Source organism: Phyllostomus hastatus, unplaced genomic scaffold (genome assembly GCF_019186645.2).
Source record: "Phyllostomus hastatus isolate PE091 unplaced genomic scaffold, TTU_PhHast_1.1 phas_contig_137, whole genome shotgun sequence".
NCBI lineage: Eukaryota > Metazoa > Chordata > Mammalia > Chiroptera > Phyllostomidae > Phyllostomus > Phyllostomus hastatus.
Genome location: NW_025333583.1, coordinates 17,257,532 through 17,276,657, shown reverse-complemented (window position 1 = coordinate 17,276,657; position 19,126 = coordinate 17,257,532). Strand labels below are relative to the sequence as shown.

Genomic DNA, 19,126 nt, shown 5'->3' with positions numbered 1-19,126 from the left:
GAGGCTGTGTGATTCCCAGGCAGGAACCGCGTCTTCGCGGTTTCCTGGCAACCACACCGCCAAGGGCAAGGCGCAGGCGCACTCTGTAGCTGAGCGCGGGATCTGGTGCCCCAGCAGGAAAAGTTAAACTTTGGGGTACACGATCATACATTGCCTTTAAAACCTCTGCGGGCTCCCCCCGTCCTAACTCCGTAGGTAAGAAAACTAGTCATTCTCTTCGGTAGGCTTTCGTATCACTAAGTGAATCTGCAGATCGCTGCGAACGAGCAATTTTGGACCTACGAAGGATCCTTCACATCTCGCGATACGAGCAGCTCGCCGAGACGCTGTCCCGGCGGTATCAGAATGTTGTAACCACGGGGTCCAGATCTAAGGTCAGTGGGGGACGTTCGTAGCCTGGAGCCCTTGGCGGTGCTACATTTCAGACTTAACTGCTTTTCGGAGACAGTCTCAGGAATGAGCCGGGCATTAGATTTAGGGAGGTGGGGTAGTACTGGATGGCCTAGTTCCGAGAGGACGGACTCCTGTCACTTTCTGAAACCTGGTGAGACTGGTTGTGTCTCCCTCCCAAAGGCAGGCCACATGGAAACATCATTTTGGTTTGCCGCTTCCTCCCGAGTCGGTTTACTTTGTTCATATTCTTCTTGACTGTCCAGCATCTGTCGTTGCTAAATCCTCATGTTAAAAAGTATCCATCAACGTTAAACCCTTAACTTTCTTTGAAGACACGTCCGAAGGCAATGGTAACATAAAACCCTTCCGTGCAGAGGAAGCTTTGTGGGGTACTTTTTCCACCAGAAATCCACTTCTTCTTAAAAAAGAAAAAAAAAGTTAAGCTCGTATATACAACGACTACTTACCAAGTAACCCGGCCCCTTAGAGAATGTGCACATACATTGTGGTAGAAGTGGGGGAAGCCCATAGTAGTAGAAGAGTTTCACCATTTTAGTGAAATCTTTCATGTCTCCATAGGTTCCCACTTAGTCTCTTGAATGCATTTCATTTGTTTAGGTAAAAGTTTTGCTTCAATTTTTATTCTTTTCATAACCCCTCCTTCTACAGGGGGAAAAAAAAAAAACCCCAGCGGCATGTGTTCTCATCCACTGATGGAAGCGACGTTTGTATCATATTGACAACTTTAAAGCCATCGGAACGGGTTTCAGTGGATAGCAAAATGAATAACCGAGCGGGTTCCTTTATATGGAACCTCAGGCAATTCAGTGCTTTAGCTCCAACAAGCAGAACTGTGAGGCTGTATCCTTTGGAATTGTGCAGACCAAAAATTGTTTATTCAAACGGGAGCCCAAGAAACCTCTTAAATCACTTTGATGATCAAATGCAGTCATCTATTAGAAGTCTCTTTCAGGATGCCCTGTTCTTTAAGTCAGGAAATGACTCTCAAACAAAGGGTGTAGGTGCTGTAACAGCCCTTAGACTCAGCAGGCTGCTTTGTCCTAGAAGACTATCCTTTGACTCAAAACAGTCTCCTGTCTGTGATGATGGACTGAAGAAAATAAACTTTCATCATGAGGCCTCCAATGAAGTTGTTCCCACCAAGGAAACAAAACCCACCCCTGTCAGCTGGAGGAAACTGTCTCAGGAGTGCAATTCCCTGAGTGATGTGTTAGATACATTTTCAGAAGCACCAACATTTCCTAGTAGTAACTATTTCTCAGCAATGTGGACAATTGCCAAAAGGATGTCCGAAGACCAGAAACGCTTTGAGAAACAATTGATGTTTAACCACCCTGCGTTTACCCAGCTGTGTGAACACATGATGAGGGAAGCCAAGATCATGTACTATGACCACGTGCTGTTCGGTCTTCATGCCATAGTGAAGCTTGGTATTCCCCAGAACACGCTGTTGGTGCAGACTTTGCTGAGGGTAGTCCAGGTAAGGTCAGAAGGAGACTTAAATATCCTTTTACTTGGTTTGCATATCTTGAAAGAAGGGAGGGAAATAGAAATGTAGTCTTGGCATATGTTGAAATAATGAGGGGAAATAGAGACTGTCAGGGGAATGGTGGTTTCCTTTATATTTGTTTCTCTGTATATGATTTAGAGTCCTTCAATGAGCTCTGTCTTCCTTCCCTTTTGCTATGGAAATTTATGAAAGCTTGTCCCATTTTTCTTTTCCAGAGTTGAGTAATAGTGAGTAATAAGCTAAAATGAGAAGAGATACAAAGTATGTAGGGAAGGTTGTTCAGTTGACGGAAGGAAAAAAAGGAAGGGAAGTAATATTTACTGAGTTATTATGCCTTTTACTTATATAATTGTATTTAACCCTTTCACCAGCTTTGCAAAGTTGATGTTACCTAAGTTTTGCAGGTGGGAAAACAGACTTGGTGATGTTAAGCAAATTTGCTAACATCATAAAACTAGTGGATTTATTCATGCCGTAAACACTTGTAGGGTGTCAACTATATGTCAGTTACTTACTGTACTTGCCTCTAAGGGGTAGGAAGATAGAGAAGACATGATTCTTGCCCTTATAATCTAGAGGGAATATGGATGTTTTGTAGGCAATTACAAAAAATAACCAACATTCATTTGAGTCATATATTAACCATGTTATAGGCATTGTACTGAGCATGAGGGATTATGGTTGTGAACAAAGTCATGGCCACATAGACCTTTTGGCGCAATGCAACGAAAACATGGAGTCTTACGAGAGTGTAGAATGGGCTTCCAGTCTAGTCAGGGGAGACCTTCAGGACGGCAAGAGGGGAGAAGGATACAGGACTAATGTTTGAGGCAGAGATGTGTTTGAAAACAGAATTGCCTCATGTAATCCTCAGTGTAGCCTTTTAAAGTAGGTGCTGTTACTCTCATCTTACCAATGAGTAAGGAAACAGAGGCTTAGAGAGGTTAAAAAACTTGCCCAAGGTCACATATTTGTTAATGCCGCTGTTCATAGGTACTTGATAAGCGTATCCTGAACGAGTGAACAAACACCTAGTCCACTGTAGAACTAGGATGCTAGTCCAGTAGGGGGATGATGCCTAAGCCGAATCCCAGGAACGCACTGCAGTTTGTGAGAGGTTGGGAGTGAATGGGATGGTTTTTCAAGCAGAGGAGACTGCATGTTCATCCCAGAACAAAAGCTTGGCAAGTTTGGGGAGCGGAAAGTAGCTCAGTGTAGCCAAAGCACAGAATGTTGGGGTTGTGTGTTTGAGGGGATGGGGGGAAATTGTGAATGTGGTGGTCATGGAGGAGGGGGTGGGGGGAGGAGGCAAGATATGAGGCTAGAAAAAGGGGGAGAATCAAAGAGCCTTTCATGTTTCGCTAAGGAGTTTGGATTTATCCTATAGGCAATGAGGATCCATTGAAGTATTTTAAGCAAAGGGTTGGGATGCTCATATTCGTGTTGTAGATCACTGTATGAAGGGAGAGTGGATCGGGAGGAGGGTAAAATTGGTGGGGAGCCACTTTTTGCTTTAAACAAGGGAGTCAGTGTCCTGTTTGATGTCACCGAGACTACACGAGGTGTGATGAGGGAGGGGTCGCTTATGAAAGTGATCATTTACCTTTTGAGAGTGAGCATCTCAGACTTCTAAACTCAATGATAATAAGTAAATAGTTTATTTTTAAGCACTTGTCTTCATGATGACCTGGAGTCCTAAGAAGAGATAAAAAATAATGTTTGATGAAAGTTATTTCAGAAGCAGAGGAATATAATCAATATCAAATGGATTTTCAGTGATGATGGTGAATGTAAAGAGTTTTGATGTGTAAAAGAGTATGTATTAATTATTTGGAAAATTCACTCTGTCTGACGTTTTATTTTCCAAAGATGCTATTTATTGAGGACTGACTCTGTATGAATTATTGGTTTCATATTTGACCCCTTAATGGAAAGCGTCAGTTTGGTGGTTTTGCGTGGGGACAATAGTCTACTGTGGGTTCATCATCAGTAGTGTTTCTGTAATTGTATCTCCATAGGAACGTATCAATGAGTGTGATGAGAAATGTCTTTCAGTTTTGTCAACTGTTTTAGAGGCAATGGAGCCGTGCAAGAATGTGGATGTTATCCGAGCAGGACTGCGGTGAGGACTCCCTCGTGCTTTCTTCGTGTGGCAATCTCTGTGTCTCTAAGTTCTCAAACAAACCCAGCTGCAAGTGAACTGCTTTTTTTTTTTTTTGGTTTGGGGGAAACTTTGATGGTAGTTACATTCTTTAAAACCTTATTAAACTTAAAATTCCAACTCTGGACTAGGTAAAAGTGGGAATAGTGCTGCTTTTAGGGTCCACCATAAGAAAGAAAGGTATGGGTAACATCTAAGTTTAAGATAGGGTACTGGTGTGAGCTGGGAGAGAGTTGATACATATTCAGTTCTTAATGGTTATGTGGGCACTGTGTGGGGGTCCATGACACTGGCCTGGCTCAGAAAGCAGCTTGAGTTTTAGAATTTATAAAATTGATGCAACTGATATAACATCACAGGCCAGCGAGAATAATACTTAATTCCCTTTTTCATTGACTGCATTGGGATATCTTACTATAATCTGATGAGATTTGTTCATTCATCATGATAGCGGAAGGGGAAATAGTGCTAGTGGATCTTTCACTAACTACTTACTGTCTTGAGCAGGTACATCATGTCTGTGGGCTTCATATTTTGTGCTAGAAGTAGGAGCTAGACCAAATGACTTTAGAGATTTCTCTTCTGGTTTTAAGATTCTAGGTCTGTGATGGTTACTTTGATTACAGGATACTAGTTGATCAACAAGTTTGGAAAATAGAACGTGTCTTCACATTACAAACTGTGATGAGAAGTATTGGAAAAGATGCACCAATTTCTCTTAAAAGGAAACTGGAGGTAAAGACCTGAATTTTCTCTAGTGGATGCAATTTGAAAAAAATATTTCTTGTGATCTGCCTTTACTTCCTACTGTCAGTTTTTAGGACATTGTTATACTTTTGTATAACTTTGTTAAAGTGAAATAATAAAAGTAGATTTACATTTATCTGTGTATATAAATATATATTTAATCTGTATATCTATTTGAGTCATTTTTCTTGAACTTTATGTTTTTTATTTAAATATAAAAGTTTAAGTTCTTTTACCACAAATGATCAATTTAATCTTGTTTTTCTTCAGATGAAAGCTGTGAGGGAATTAGACAGATTTTCTGTGTTGAATAGCCAGCACATGTTTGAGGTGCTGGCCGCGATGGATCACCGTTCCGTTGCCCTTCTGAATGAGTGCAGTAAGTCGGTCGTAGGTAAGGGGACCTCCTCTCTCGCGAGTTTTTGCATCTCACCTGCTGCTCTGGACTAGATTTATTTTGCTTGTTTCAGAAACTTTGCTATTACATGTGAAAAATACCTGATGATATGGTTCAATCTACATTTTATTTTTTCCTGTAGTTTTCTTCTTTTCTACTACTGTGCTATTTAAAAAAAAAAAAAATGAAACACAAGTATTGAGTGTTGAGTATCTGGGATCTTGCATTACAAACTGCCTGGTATTTTTGTTTATTTATTTAACTCATTCTTAAAGGTAATATCCATGGGTGTCCTATTAAAGTTTTGATCAACATCGTGCAGTCTTGCAGAGACCTCCGATACCATAATTTGGATCTTTTCAATGGGATAGCAGATTATGTGGCTGCAGCTTTTGACATCTGCAAGTTGAAACATGTAAGTATGTTAGTAGGTTAGAATAAGCCTCAGAAATGAATTCAAAAAGCATGTCTATTTATTTAACATTCTAGGTATTTCTCTATCAGCTTTATAGCAGTTAAGATACCAGAATATTCCATTGCCAAGTTGACTTTTGAAAAATTAGCTCCTTATCATTTTGGAGAGTTACTCATTAATGTACCACTCAATCTTTTGACTCTTTCTGTCTGAAATAAAAATTATATTGTTTAATGTTTGCTCTTCTCTTTGTTCTTTAAAAGGTTGTATTGCACTTTGCATAATTAGAATTAGTTCTTTCTTTCTCCTTATTTATTTATTTGTTTATTTTTTGCTAGATTTAGAATAATAAATCTGGGAGATGAATAATAAATCTGGGTGCTGTGACAGACTTACGCTTTTTGAAGCATAAAATGCCATTACTCAATGGTCATGTCCATTTTTAATTTGTGGAACGTTTGCTTATGTCCTCTAGAGGGAGGGCCTTTAAATTCAGGTGCTGTGTTAGTAACAAACATGAATGGAGCAGCTGGTAAAAACTTCTTTTTGCAATTAAGCCATGGTAACCGTTAGGTCAGTAGGTTTAGTTTACTGTGGAGGGTAAGAAACATACTGAGTTTGCCATAGACAATGATTTTGGAAAGAGAAGTACTAATCATGAGCAGGGCCAAGAGGGAAATGAGAAGTGAACTGGAAATTTCAATTTAATCATACTATTTCATCTCTGTTCTCAATTATAGAAATTCATATTGAATACAGAAAATTTTCAGCTGCCACTTAGACGTTAGAACCTAGGAAGTGTCTAGGTTTGGAAGGAGGAGCAGTTCACAACTGAGCTGCTCACTTTGAAAAACTTCAGAAAAGGTGTATTTAAAGTAGTCTTCGGGTGTATTATATGAAAAGCCTGTAGGATAGGATCTATTTTTAATGAAATGGAAACACAGAAGCCATTGTATCCTCTGGTTTTCTGCTTATAGAAAGAAGTTGCTTATTAACTTAACACCCCACTCAAAAATGACTGAAACAGATTTTGTGAGAAAAAGATGTATGTTCCTTTTTTAGGGAATATTCTCTTAACCAGAACAATTCTATTGCTGGTTAAATTTTTTGAGATCTGAATAAATTACTACTACCATACTGTAATTATTAAAAAGTTGTTCCTCAATTCCCTTTTTTTTAAGGTTCTTTTTCTCCTCGTTTTATTTGAAAACCTTGCCTTTCGACATGCTGCTTTGATGGACTTATTTATGAAGAAAGTAGTGGACGAGCCTGGCTTTCTGAACATGAAGAGCCTCATCTCTGTTCTTCACGTGTACTCCTCTCTGAATCACCTCTGCGGGCCCCACACCCAAGAGTATGTACTGCTCTCCTTTAACTTTTTTGTTGCCACATAACATGTTTGTGGAAAAGATTACAAATCATCACAAGGTCAGTGAGTCATTACAGTAAATACATCCACGGCCATCACCCATGTCATGGAAGAGAACATAGTATTTTTTATTTATGAAGTTACACAGAGTTTTATTTTATTTTTGTTCTTTCTCTTGCCTATTCCTTTGTTCTTTCTGATACATTTATGATATAATGAAATAGGAGTCATCATTTCAAACTTTCCCTGCTTATTCCCTCAGTTCCTGAGTTCATAGTTCAGTTTTGAACTTAACTGTTCATTCAGTGCCAAACGATTGCTTTCTATTTTCATATTGACCCACAGCCATGCATTTCTACTATTAAATGCAGCAGTTCCTCAAACACACCGCCCAGTACATCTTTCCTTCCTCCCTGGGTCAGTTAGGGTTTGTTAAAAATGAGAAACGCGTATGAAATGTCATTTGTTAGAAGATTGGTGACATTTTGCTTAGCTCTGCCGTTCTTGAGCTACTTCACTTTTGGCAAGTTATGTCTGTCTCGGTTTCTTCATCTGTTTGGTGGGGATAAGAAATGAGAGTTGTTTCTGATCACATTGGGTTGTTGCAAGGATTAAATGAGCTACCCTGTGTCAGGTTCTTAAAACAACTCCTGGCACACGGTAATTGTTAGATGTAAAGAAAAATAAAGAGGGTAGGCCGCAGAGGCCTGGGCGGGGCCAGCGGTGGCAGTCCTGAAAGTCTCCAGGGCCAGAGCCCCACAGCGGCCTTCTCTTTGACCTCACGTGACTTGGCTTCGGCTATTTCCTGTCCCCATGGTTTTCCCTCAAGAGTCAGATTTCCCAAATAGAAAATCTGACTGAGTTTGGGTCCCAGGCCTGTCCCTGTGCAGCAGGTCAACTCTCTCCATGGGACTGAGAGACTCAGTTCATACTGCATTTCCTGTGCCCCCCAAATGTCTCATGAGAGCCCCTGGGCTCGTCACACCCAAGGCTCCAGTGAAGCCTTGGCCTCTAGCTGTAATCCTTTGTCAACAAGTCTGCCTCCACTCCTCAGCTGGAAGACTATAGAGGCAGACCCAGGTTCTGTTCTTCTGGACTTCGCATGGAGTCTGGCACAGGATAGGTGGGTACAGTAGTACAGATGGACAAGAGTCCCCAAATTTGACCTGCCTCTGCTCCCTAGCTTGGTTCTTACGGGGCCCTCCCATGTTCCTCTGATACTTTCTTGACTAATACCGTCAACCTGAGTGGTAATTAACCCGTTATTCTTTATTTTTAAGTTGAACTTATTGGGGTGACAGTGATTTATGAAACCATATAGGTTTTAAGTGTGCAACTCAATAAAACAATATTCGCACATGGTATCATGCACTCATCGTCCCAAAGTCTTTTTCTGTCCCCATTTGTCCCTCTTTTGTCCCCCTCCACCTATTCCCCATCCCCTTTTCCTGATCACACTATGTTGTCTGTGTCTTTGTGAGATATATATATATATATATGGTTTGTTTGCTTTGTTCCTTCACACTCTTTCATCCAGTCCCCCAAGCCCCCTCCCTCTGATAAAAACTTCAGAAACAGACCCACAGACTCCATGGATTAGAACTAACACTAGGTGGTCAGGGAGTTTTTCAGCTGACTATAGACATCTCAAGAAATAGCCTTGTCCAGTAAAATTGTTATACTGGAAATAGAGGGGGACTGACAAAGGTAACTCTAAGCTGTCCCATAAAGGTTGGGAAGTACAATAAAACACATCAGGAGCAGATCATAGAGAGGGAGAACATGAACATTGTACTTCTATTTGTCTTCTCTGCTTTTATTTAACCCACTGGTTTTCAGTGGGGGGGGGGTGTATTTTTGCCTCCCAGGGGGCATTTTTTGCTATCTGGGGACGTTAGTTTTCATGTTGGGGAAGGTGGGTAGAGGGGAGGGTGCTGCTGTTCTCTAGTGGGGAGAGGCACGGGGATGCTGCTAATGTCCCACTACAGACAGTATTGCCCCGCTCAAAGAATTCTCCAGACCAAATGTCCATGGTGCTGAGGTTGAGAAACCCTCTTCTTTGGAGAAATGAGGGCAATGAGAGTTGTGGCTGACAGGTCAGGATTAATCAGTCCGAATTTTCCGAATGCCCATGAACATGCAGTCGCTTGAATCTGGTATTCTGGGAACTTGGAAGAGAGGAAGTTTGTGTCTCTCTGCATCCAGTCCAGTTAAGGAGGCAAGGGTTGCACATCCCGAGGAAGGCGGGAAATGGCAGGCGGCATGCCCGATGCCTTGTGGAGGAGGGAGGAGGGAGGATGGCACCTCAGGCTGGAAGGGCAAAGGGTTTAGAGGCAGGTGATTCAGAGCATTCGGGGAGTGAGTTGTCTAGCTGGAATGCAGTAGATAGAAGGTTGGTAGAAAATTCGGCGGAACACATTGTATATCCACATGTTGTGCATGAGTCATTTAGTTATGTGATGGCCTCGGGGAAGGAAGGCGTGTTAAATCCGGAGTATCTTCCGGGTTTGAAACCTAAGGGAGAAAGCCTTTAACATTTCAACTCCGTTATGTCAGTCCTTTGGTTTCCCTCGATCGGTGCTTATCTCCAGTTGTTCGTGTGTTACCAGACCCGCACCCCTGTGGGTTGCAGTGGGCTCCGGGCCCCACAGGTGTCTCGTGGTCGGTGACCCTGGAAGTCAGCTCCTTCTTTTTGTTTCTTGGTCAGTTATTTACTGTTTACTAACCACCATGCAACGTGAGTTTTTAAAACCACTTTATTGAGGTATTATTAATATGTGAAAAGCTGTACTTATTTAATGTGTACAACTTGGTGAGTTTTTAGATCATTATTTTTGACTCATTCTCCTCCTATCCTCATCTCAGTTTATTTGTTCATTTAGTCAGACAGCGTGTGCCAAGCACTCAGGTACAAAGACGAGTAAGACGTAACCTTCTCGCCCGAGGATCCTGTGTAACTGGAAGTGCAGACACGTGAATTGGAGTGGTAGGGTTTCCTACCGGACATGGGGACACAGAGGGGGGATGTGCCCAGAAGCTAGCGTGGTAAAGTGGAGGGTCCAGGTGGATGCCGAGTAGTGCTGCCTGGAGGAGAAGGTACCTGAGCAGATCCTGGAAGATAAGCAGAAAAGAACTTCTAAGTAGAAGGATCCATGTTCAAGTCAGGGGGGAAAGAGACAGCAGAGCATGTGCGGGGAACAGCACGTGGTTTGTTGTTGCTGAGGCATCAGGAGCAGGACGAGAGGGTCCTGGAGAGGTGGTCACCACGGGGGCTCCAGACGTAGCCACCTGCAGCCTTTCTCGCGTGAATTCAGTCGTCCTCAGTTGGTAGGTGCTGCCTCTCTGATGTCTCCAGAGCGATCACATTGTTCCCATCCCATTGTAACCCCGCAGTCCTGCTTAGCCCACCTCTGCCCCTGCCCCTTCCCTCACCCATTGCTCCCACCCACGGACCTGCCAGTTGACCTCAGACACCGTCCTGTACAGCCTCCCTGTCAGTAAGGGCTGCCTGCAGGGCCCACTTGGCCCTGCCGTCGAGTCACTTGTCTGCGCGTCAGCCTAGCTGTTTCCTTACCGCAGGACAGACAGTGTGCACTCTCAGCTCTCCGTTTCTCTGCTTCCTTTCAAATGATTTTCCCTTTCCTCGTCTTTGCCACTTACTGAAATCCTCCTTATCCCAAAGCTAGCTGTTCGCTTCCTGCCCTTGCACGGTCTCAGCACTTGGCGTGTGCTCAGGTTTCTCTTCCCCGAGGACACGCGGCTTCTGCCCTGAGAGTCAGACGGGCCTGGTTTCCAGGGGGATTGGTGCCGTTTATGAGCAGTGGTCACCGGATGAGTAACCTTCCCTGATTTTGCTCTTCTATGCGTACGGCTTCGTCACACTGGGTGATGGGATTAGACTTAGGGTGTTTGAAGATCAGAATATTGATAGCTGGAGGATATGAACTGGTTATAAAACCGCAGTGGTGGTCCAGGCCTTGTGGACGTGCTCATGATAAAAGTCTAGCGTAATGGTTAGAGAGAGGCTCTGGAGCCTGACAACCTGGGTCCTAATCTGTCCCCGCTACTTCCTGGCTGTGTTTTCTCAGAGAAGTTACACAACCTCTCTGAGCCTGTATTCTCATCTTTATTAGGAGGGTGATGATAATATATACCCTGTAGAGTTTTAATAGGAATTGAATGAGTAAAACATTTGTCCTGTGCAAGACAATGGTAGCTAACTTTTATTGAGACACATATATTACGAGATAGCCACCTGACCTGACAAATGTGTGAATAGTTATTTCAAGCCTGGTTTTGAATCTTTTTTCTTTGGACTCCTTAAAGCCATTGGTGCTGTGGCACCTCACCAGCTCTACCATGACCTTGTCTCCTCTTTATACTTGAAAGCTGACTTCTCTTTGTTGCCCCGAAGGTTTCTCAACGTCATGGCCAGCACTCTGACTGGCTATCTCCACCACATCTCTTCGGAAAACCTGTTGGATGCTGTGTGTTCATTTTGCTTGATGAACCATTTTCCCTTGGCTCCGATCCATCAGCTTCTCCAACAGGACCTCATCGATGAGCTGTTGAGGTCAGGTAGGGTGTGCATGCCCGGCGGCGATCTCCCGTGGACCCTGCACGGGGCTGAGTTGGCCCAGTGTTAGAACACACAGAACAGAGTCTGCTGAGGGAAGGAGCCGTGGTGGTGCAGAGGCTGTGCAGAAGCAGCTGCAAGAAACACATCATCATCCCTCCTTTCCTGATACCTTTGACACCTGATGCCTTGAGCCGAGGTGTTTGACTTCCTCACCCTTGGGTGCCGCCTCTGAAGCCAAACTAAGGCAACTCCCACAATTGTAATTATGTTGTTTCTCACGGCCTGTAATGAAGGCACAGCCTGTTAGATCAGTTAACCAACTAGTTACCAAAGTAGCAAATTATTTACTGCAGGAACCAAATTGTTGATTTTGAACAAGGAAAAGCACTAACAAGCATGGAGTACAAAATTCTATGTGTCTGAGAATAAAGTAGTTTAAGTTCTTCTAAAAACAATGTATGAAATTATAAAGTTGAATTGAGCAGAAGGAACACCACATTTAGATTTTTCAGGTTATCAAGTTAGGGGAGCCCCAGCGTGGAACCCAGGAGACCTGGATTCTGGTATGGACTTTGCCTTTAGTTGATCATGAGCTGTCTTAACCTTCCTGGGCCTTTCTTCATCTCCTCGGTGAAGGGCTTAGACCGAATCTCCTCGAAAGATTCGTTACACCTTAAACCATGACCAATACAGGGTACTGATCTGATACTGATCCGGGAGAACTAGGGGAGCACAGGGCGATCCCTCCTGGTAAACAGGTCACCAGAAACGCAGGTGCATTGATGCCGTTTCCTAATCGTGGCATCGCTGTTTTTTCTAAAGTACACGTCTTCTTTCTTGTAGATAACAAGGAGAGAAACATTCGCAAGCTTCATATTTTGGCCGCCTGTCTGAAACTCGATGACGTTCCTTACCAGAAGGCCGTGGACTTAGCACTGCCATCGTTGCCGTCCCCACTGCTGTACCCAAATGCAAAGGTTGCTGAGGTGCTGAGTAGCCTCCTGGGAGAGGGGTACTTCTCAGAAAATGTACAGTTGCCACATAACTATCATATTGGTATGGGACTTGATATGATTTCCATCTGTTTCGTTTTGTTTGTTTTCCTCTCTTTCTGACAAAAGACAGCTGTTCGTGGCGTTTCAGTGTGGTGCAGGCGGGCTCTGGAGCTGGACTGCTGGGGTTTGGGTGCTCACACTGCTTGTGCTGTGGCTTCAGCCACTTCCCAGCCTCCCTTTGCTGGTGTGTGAAATGGCACTAACGTTAGTACTCACCTCCGGGGGTTCCTGTGAGCAGTACATGAGATGGTACATGTAAAATCCAGGCCCGGGTCTGGCGCTTGGTGAGCTCAGTCTACTTTAGCGGCTGCCATTTTCGGTATTGGTAGTAGGAGGGTTTTTTGAAACAGAAAATCACTTGGAGCAGTGTTTGAAAAATTAATATCAATTGTTTTCTTTCAGATTTTGAAATCAGAATGGATTCTAACAGGAGCCAGGTGCTTCCACTTTCTGATGTGACTGTGGTAACTCCTGCTACAGATATGCAAAGGTTGCGTACATCTATTCATTTGCTGAGCTTTCTTATTTTGAATCTTAATTCTCAAAGACTTCCTATGAAATAGCCGTAACAATGCTAAGACTTTATATTTCTGTGGAGCTTGTAACGCACCAAGAGACCTCTCAACCACTGATCCGCTCCGTGGGTGTTAGGTGTGGGCACGGTGGCTGGAGACAGCGGTCTGGAGTTGGGCCACTTAATGGAATAGGCAAGTTTTATAAATTCAGTTTCAAAGCCAAACAGTTCAAAAAAAGTGTTCACACAATTGGAACTATCAGTGCAGTGTAAACTTTTGACAAGATAATGCAATGGTGATTATAAAGAATTCAGGCATCTACAAAAATCAAGTGCCCAGTAAATATTTTTCTCTGCCGTGAAGACTTTTGTAAAGATAGAGAAGCTTCAGCTTTTTTGTTGGGCTATATCGTACACGGGTCAAGCCACGTCGAAGTCGGTCCTCAGTCGTGTCCTCGACCCACACACTACAGACAGGGTGTCTCTGGGGGAAACGGGGAGAATTCTTTGAAGCAGGTGCACCCGCTCGTGTTGCGCATGGCCGGTGTTCAGCAGCCTCTGTGGAAAGGTTCCGCTGGGCCCCATGGGACATGCGTGGGTCAACAAATGTGGGTCAGACGTGGGCCCTGACCCCAGCACACTTATGTCCTGTCTGGCTTTGTGGGACATGCTCTTGAACCCGGCAGGGAGAGGCACAGAGGAAATCCAGAAGGATTCACACTCTCCTCTGCCCGCCCCTCTCCGCTCACACGCAGCTCTGTAGCTCTCCTCTCTCTCTGCGCCCACCCGGCGTGCTCCGTCTCGCACACCCACCCCCCTCCCGTGCGTGGTGCCCGTCTCCCCGCACACAGAGGCTTTCTCTCTGATGCCGCGGGAAGGACATTTTTCTCTTTCGGATTCTCCACTGCTTTGGCATAATAACATAACGTAGTACTTTCAGCCTAAGGTACTGAGAAGTGAGGAATCTGAGCATCCCTTTAAAAATATAATTTTTTTCTCTTATCTGTGATCTCAGATAACAGCCAGAGTATAACAGAAGGCAGTGGGGATACAAATGTCTTGTCTGTTCCCCAAAGGCCAAGAACAATGAAGACATCACATTACATATTCCACATTTTTGTTACACATGCAGATTATATCTCTTTCAGGCTTGTCTTTTAGTGTTTTCTTTTGTGTATTTGGTCTCCCTATTCCATTTTTTAAGTGCTGTCTCTCTGGGAGACAGTCTGTGCAAGAAGGGCATTTACCATTTGGTATTATCTACATCAGTACTTCTGCTAGTGGCATAAACAATTATGTTTACTCAGAGATTAGCAAAGCCTTAAAACGCATGCTTTCATACTGGAAATTTTTCCTTATTAGGACCGTAGACACCCTTAAAGATGATTGAGGGATAGGTGTGTGAAGCATTTTTATAAGCTTTTGATTACCAGGGTAGCCTTCATATACTGGAGTATCTACAGAAGCCCAGTGGCAAGGGAGTGAAGGACTCAGACAGTGGGGAATGGTGAGGACAGCGGTCAGTGGGGAGCGAAACTCTGAAATCTCTGAAGAACAGCAAAACGGCAAGATCATACATGGTAATCTCGTTAATGGTAATCTCGTTAGTAACTATTCGCCTGTTGTGTATTTTCATTTTCAGATTAGCTATACTCTGTGTTCCTAGATCTACTTACTGTTTGGATTTAACCCACCCCAGAGGATTCCTCGCTATGAAAATGCGTCATTTGAAAGCAATGGGCTTTCATGTGATCTTGGTAAGAAAAAAATGCAAAGGACAGATTCTTCAGTGACTGACATGCATCCTGCCCCGGATGTTGTAGTTGAAGTTGGTTACCAGGATCACAGAGGAATTGTCAGTAGTATCGAAATACGTGTTTTAATTATTATTTCCTGGTACATGATTGGCCTTTACTTAAATGATTACTGTCATTTACTAAGGTTTATAAATGCTACGCTTGGTCACTGTAGTCCTTTTTGTTAAAGTTTTGTTTTCGTGGGCCAGTGTGAGGCTGCCCTAGGGTGTTTAGCACCAGAAGAAGCTGGGCGGGTATAAGAGGGTGGGTCTCCCCCTTCCCTGAGTGCTTCATTTTGATTCCGAGCATCATGGCTTTTCTCTTTCTTTTCTTCTTGACTTAATCTTTATTGTATTTTTTTACCATTACCATTTAGTCTCCTTATATCCCCTGTCCTCCCAACAATCCCCACGCTGTTTTCTGTGTCCGTGAGTCCTCCCTTTTTGCTTTTCTTGAACAGCCTCCAGGTATATGGAGCAAGAACTTTACAAGTAAATTTATATTTATGTTAATGTTGGGATCTGTCCAAAGGCCATCTGGTCCTGTACATAATGTGAAGTGTAAACATTCTAATCTTCATTATGGTACCTAAGTATGCAGAAAGGGAGCACACGTACATCCTGAGGTTAAGATTGCCCCTTTCTCTTATTGGGTGATTATTTAAGACCTTTTTTTCATATTGACTGTTAATATGTATTCTAGGGATAATTATCCCAAGAAAGGATTTTTTGTACCCTTTAGAGGACCTTTCAAGTTTTTATAATTTTCAGCGTTAGAGCCTTCTTCTACCCTAGTACAATTAACTGAACCTTTAAGATGTGAGTAATTATAACATTTGCTTTAAAAAAGCAGTCAGCTTGATGTTGCTTTAATATGTTTGGATCTAGAAACTAGCTTTTATGTGTCATCATTTTCTTGCAAACTGATTATTTCCCTCTTTCTTTGGTAAGGTCAACAACTGGGAGATGGAAAAACTAGAGATGAAGGACGCCGTAACATTTTTGAAGTCTGAAATCTATTCAACTGAAGCCCCGTCTACTGCTGACGTTAATTTTCAAAGTAGCTGTTAAAGTAACAAACAATGTTTTCATGGTAGGAGGCAGACATAAGTTGTAAAAATAATTTTAATAAAGACTACAGCTCAACTGTAAATGGGGTTTACTTGACTGCTCACCATAACAAAAAGTGTTAGTTCACTATTAAAATTAATTTTAAGAATGGAAGAAATGTTATCATGGGCATTTTAGAAAATGCTGAGAAAATTCCAGAATGGGTCCCCAACCTTTCTGGCACCAGGGACCAGTTTCCATGGCGCGGGATGGGGGGTAGGGGGCTGTGGTGTGGTTCAGGAGGCCAAGCTCTGGTGGGGGTGAGGGGATCAGGAGGCTGTTCCTAACAGACCACAGACCCATACAGGTCACACCCAGGGGTCAGGGACCCCTGTTTTAAATTATATATATAGCTCTGGCTGGTGGGGCTCAGTGGATTGAGTGCAGCCTGCAAACCAAGGGGTCACTGATTCGATTTCCAGTCAGGGCACACGCCTGGGCTGTGGGCCAGGTCCCCAGTAGGGAGCACGTGGGAGGCAACCACACATTGATGTTTCTCCCTCCTTTCCCTTCTCTCTAAAAATAAATAAAAATTAAAAAAATACATATATAGCTGAACTGTGTTGTGTGTCAGACTTGAGGACTCTGAATTATGTTTGTTCACTCACTCGTGGAAATATTTGTCTGAGTTTGTTGTACAACTGTCTAACTTGTGTTTGACTCACTGGGGATACAGCGAGTTTCACCTGTGAAACCTGGGCACCATGAAGTCAGTATTATTTTATCCCTGTGCAAAAAAAAAAGAAGACGGAGTATTTACACTCCCCCAGAATTCATATGTTAAAACCTAACCCCCGGTGTGATGGTATTTGGAGGGAGAGCTTTGGGAGAAGGTTAGGTCATGCGGTGGAGCCCTCACGCATTGGATTAAAAGAAGTCAGGGAGTTCCTCTTGTTTCTGCTGTGTGAGGACAGAGTGAGAAGGTGACCACCTATGAATCAGAAAGGGGACACCAAATACCAAATCCAGACACCAAACACCGTCACCAGACACCAAATCTTCCAGAACCTTGACCTTGGACTTTCTAACTTCCATAGCTGTAGAAATAAATTTCTGTTGTGTATAAACCACCCAATCTTACAGTATTCTGTTAATATCAGCCTAGATGGACTAAAATGCCCCAAACATGCAGACATGCAGTTATTGGATAACTGCAATCACTGGACTGCTAAGTAGTCACATGTATTTTCTCTTTTCATGATCTTAATGGATTCTCATTTAGATGCAGCTGCTCTTATGATTCTCTTAGGTCCCTCATTCCCTTATCTCTAATATGTGGATAAATTCTTTGCCAATGCTACACAGATAGTTGGGCAGGGCTAACGTTTGACCCTGAGTTGACGTGGGCTTATGAGAGAGAAAAGTGGCTGAGGATCCCCACTAAAAACTCTCCAGCAATGTGACTGTGCCTGTCAGAGGTCTTAGTGGTGTATCCAGCCTGCATTTAGCAAAGGTTAGTGCTGAAAGGAAACAGCAGTCATTCAGTGCCCCTCCCTCACTTCGTGGATGCAGAAGTTGAAATTCAAATTTCACTTCCCCAGAACCCAGCCATGCCGCTCATGGCCACTTCACTTCCCCCTCTGCTGCTCTTTGGCTCGTGTCTCAGGAAGCCTGGATTCTGGTTGCAGGCTGGACATCATCTAGACTGGCCAAGTGATTTAACCCTTACACCCTTCAGAACAAGAGCTGAAAATATTCTGTGAATAAACTAAGATTCATTCTTTAAATTATAACTGTTTCTTCTAATGGCTAATTATGACTCATATTTTAAGGATGGGACCAATTTATGAATACTCGTAACTACCTTTTGTGGGAGTAGTTTTCCTGAATTTGTACCAACTGGAATGGCAGACAAGGCATTCCTCTTGCACTGGCATTACTAGTATTAGCATTCTCCATCGCTCTGCGGTCTGAGAACATCCCGGGAGACTCCAGGTGCAGGGTCAGGAGCACAGTTCAGGTAACAATGCATGTCTTCTTGGGATTACTAATGTAAGTAAGGATTTACTCCTCACTTCAGGAGAACAGGTAAATATTCTCCTTTTCTGGTATTTATTCAATTGACTAAAAAAAAATCCCAAACCACACAAACCCAGTTTGATTTTATGGGTTCATTTCTCACACAAGGAGACAATAAGTAAGCAAAAAGTGGGAGTTTAGAAATCCAAGTTCTGACTGCTCTTGTTGAAATTACAAAATATTTTGTATCTTAGTACTGTCTCCGTTTCCAAAAGGGTGAATCCTTTTTGTTTTACTATGTTAAACAACCAAAAGACTGACTATGAAAGATATTAATTGATTATGTATATGCTTGTTTGTAGTTTTGCACTGTCATCACCTTGTGAAAGAAATTAGGTGACTGGAGAAGAATTACATTTTTTTGGTGTAATTCTATCTTTTTATTTTAATAAGTTTTTTTTGTTTACACACATTTAGAGCAGTGTTGAATTTTTTGAATTCTTGACCTTGTTGAAAATGTCAATTTATATTATAATTACATCAAGTACACACAAAGGTAAATGTCAAGGGAGGAACAAGTGATACATTCATGACATGTCTAAATAAAGAGCTCCTATAATCAATAAGAAACACATTGCAAAAGGTAAATGAGCAAAGAGCTGATCAACATGAAAAAACTTCCAGTCTATTAGTAATCAAAGACATGCACATTCAAACATGAGATTATTTTGCCTTTCAAATTAGCAGGGTTTTTTTTTTCTTTAAAAACGGCAGTGCCACCTGAGTTGGGATGCGGCAGGCACCCCCACATGCCGCTGGCGGGACGTGAATTAGCACGGCCCTGCTGGGGTGCCCTCGGTGGCTTTTGTCCTCTTTTCAAAAAACAGCTTTATTGAAATATAGTCATCAACTGCATGTATTTAAAGTATACAGTTTGATAAGTTTTTACCAATTTTATATATAGATAGATAGATGGTGTGGCACAAATAACACCCCTCTTTATTACAAAATCATAAGCATGTAATTCTGTAACATAACAATATTACATTCATGTACACTATATGACATGTTAGGTGAAATGTTCAAATTAAAACTGTAAAT

The 19,126-nt window shown here is 42.7% G+C and overlaps 1 protein-coding gene across 3 annotated transcripts; it reads left to right on the top strand.

Moving 5' to 3' along the window:
- Positions 1-110: 110 nt before the first annotated feature.
- FASTKD2 (FAST kinase domains 2) lies at positions 111-16,109 on the top strand. 3 transcript variants are annotated; one of them, XM_045855732.1, is made up of 12 exons: positions 111-374; positions 1,063-1,894; positions 3,943-4,046; positions 4,712-4,820; positions 5,103-5,226; positions 5,505-5,644; positions 6,826-6,998; positions 11,428-11,591; positions 12,436-12,648; positions 13,050-13,137; positions 14,804-14,918; positions 15,908-16,109. In XM_045855732.1, exons 2-12 carry the CDS (start codon positions 1,175-1,177, stop codon positions 16,025-16,027), a joined length of 2,070 nt encoding a protein of 689 aa, XP_045711688.1. In that variant the 5' UTR covers positions 111-374; positions 1,063-1,174; the 3' UTR covers positions 16,028-16,109. The 3 variants fall into 3 exon arrangements, with proteins under 3 accessions (XP_045711688.1, XP_045711698.1, XP_045711706.1); XM_045855742.1 differs by lacking the exon at positions 111-374 and adding an exon at positions 387-544; XM_045855750.1 differs by lacking the exon at positions 111-374 and having other exon boundaries at positions 1,067-1,254; positions 1,484-1,894.
- Positions 16,110-19,126: the final 3,017 nt, after the last annotated feature.

Bases quoted from the DNA above. Each gene is read 5' to 3' on its own strand.
- FASTKD2 (XM_045855732.1), top strand. From the start codon at position 1,175: ATGAATAACCGAGCGGGTTCCTTTATATGGAACCTCAGGCAATTCAGT. The intron at 4,821-5,102 runs GTAAAGACCTGA...GTTTTTCTTCAG, and splicing joins CTCTTAAAAGGAAACTGGAG to ATGAAAGCTGTGAGGGAATT. The intron at 12,649-13,049 runs GTATGGGACTTG...GTTTTCTTTCAG, and splicing joins GCCACATAACTATCATATTG to ATTTTGAAATCAGAATGGAT.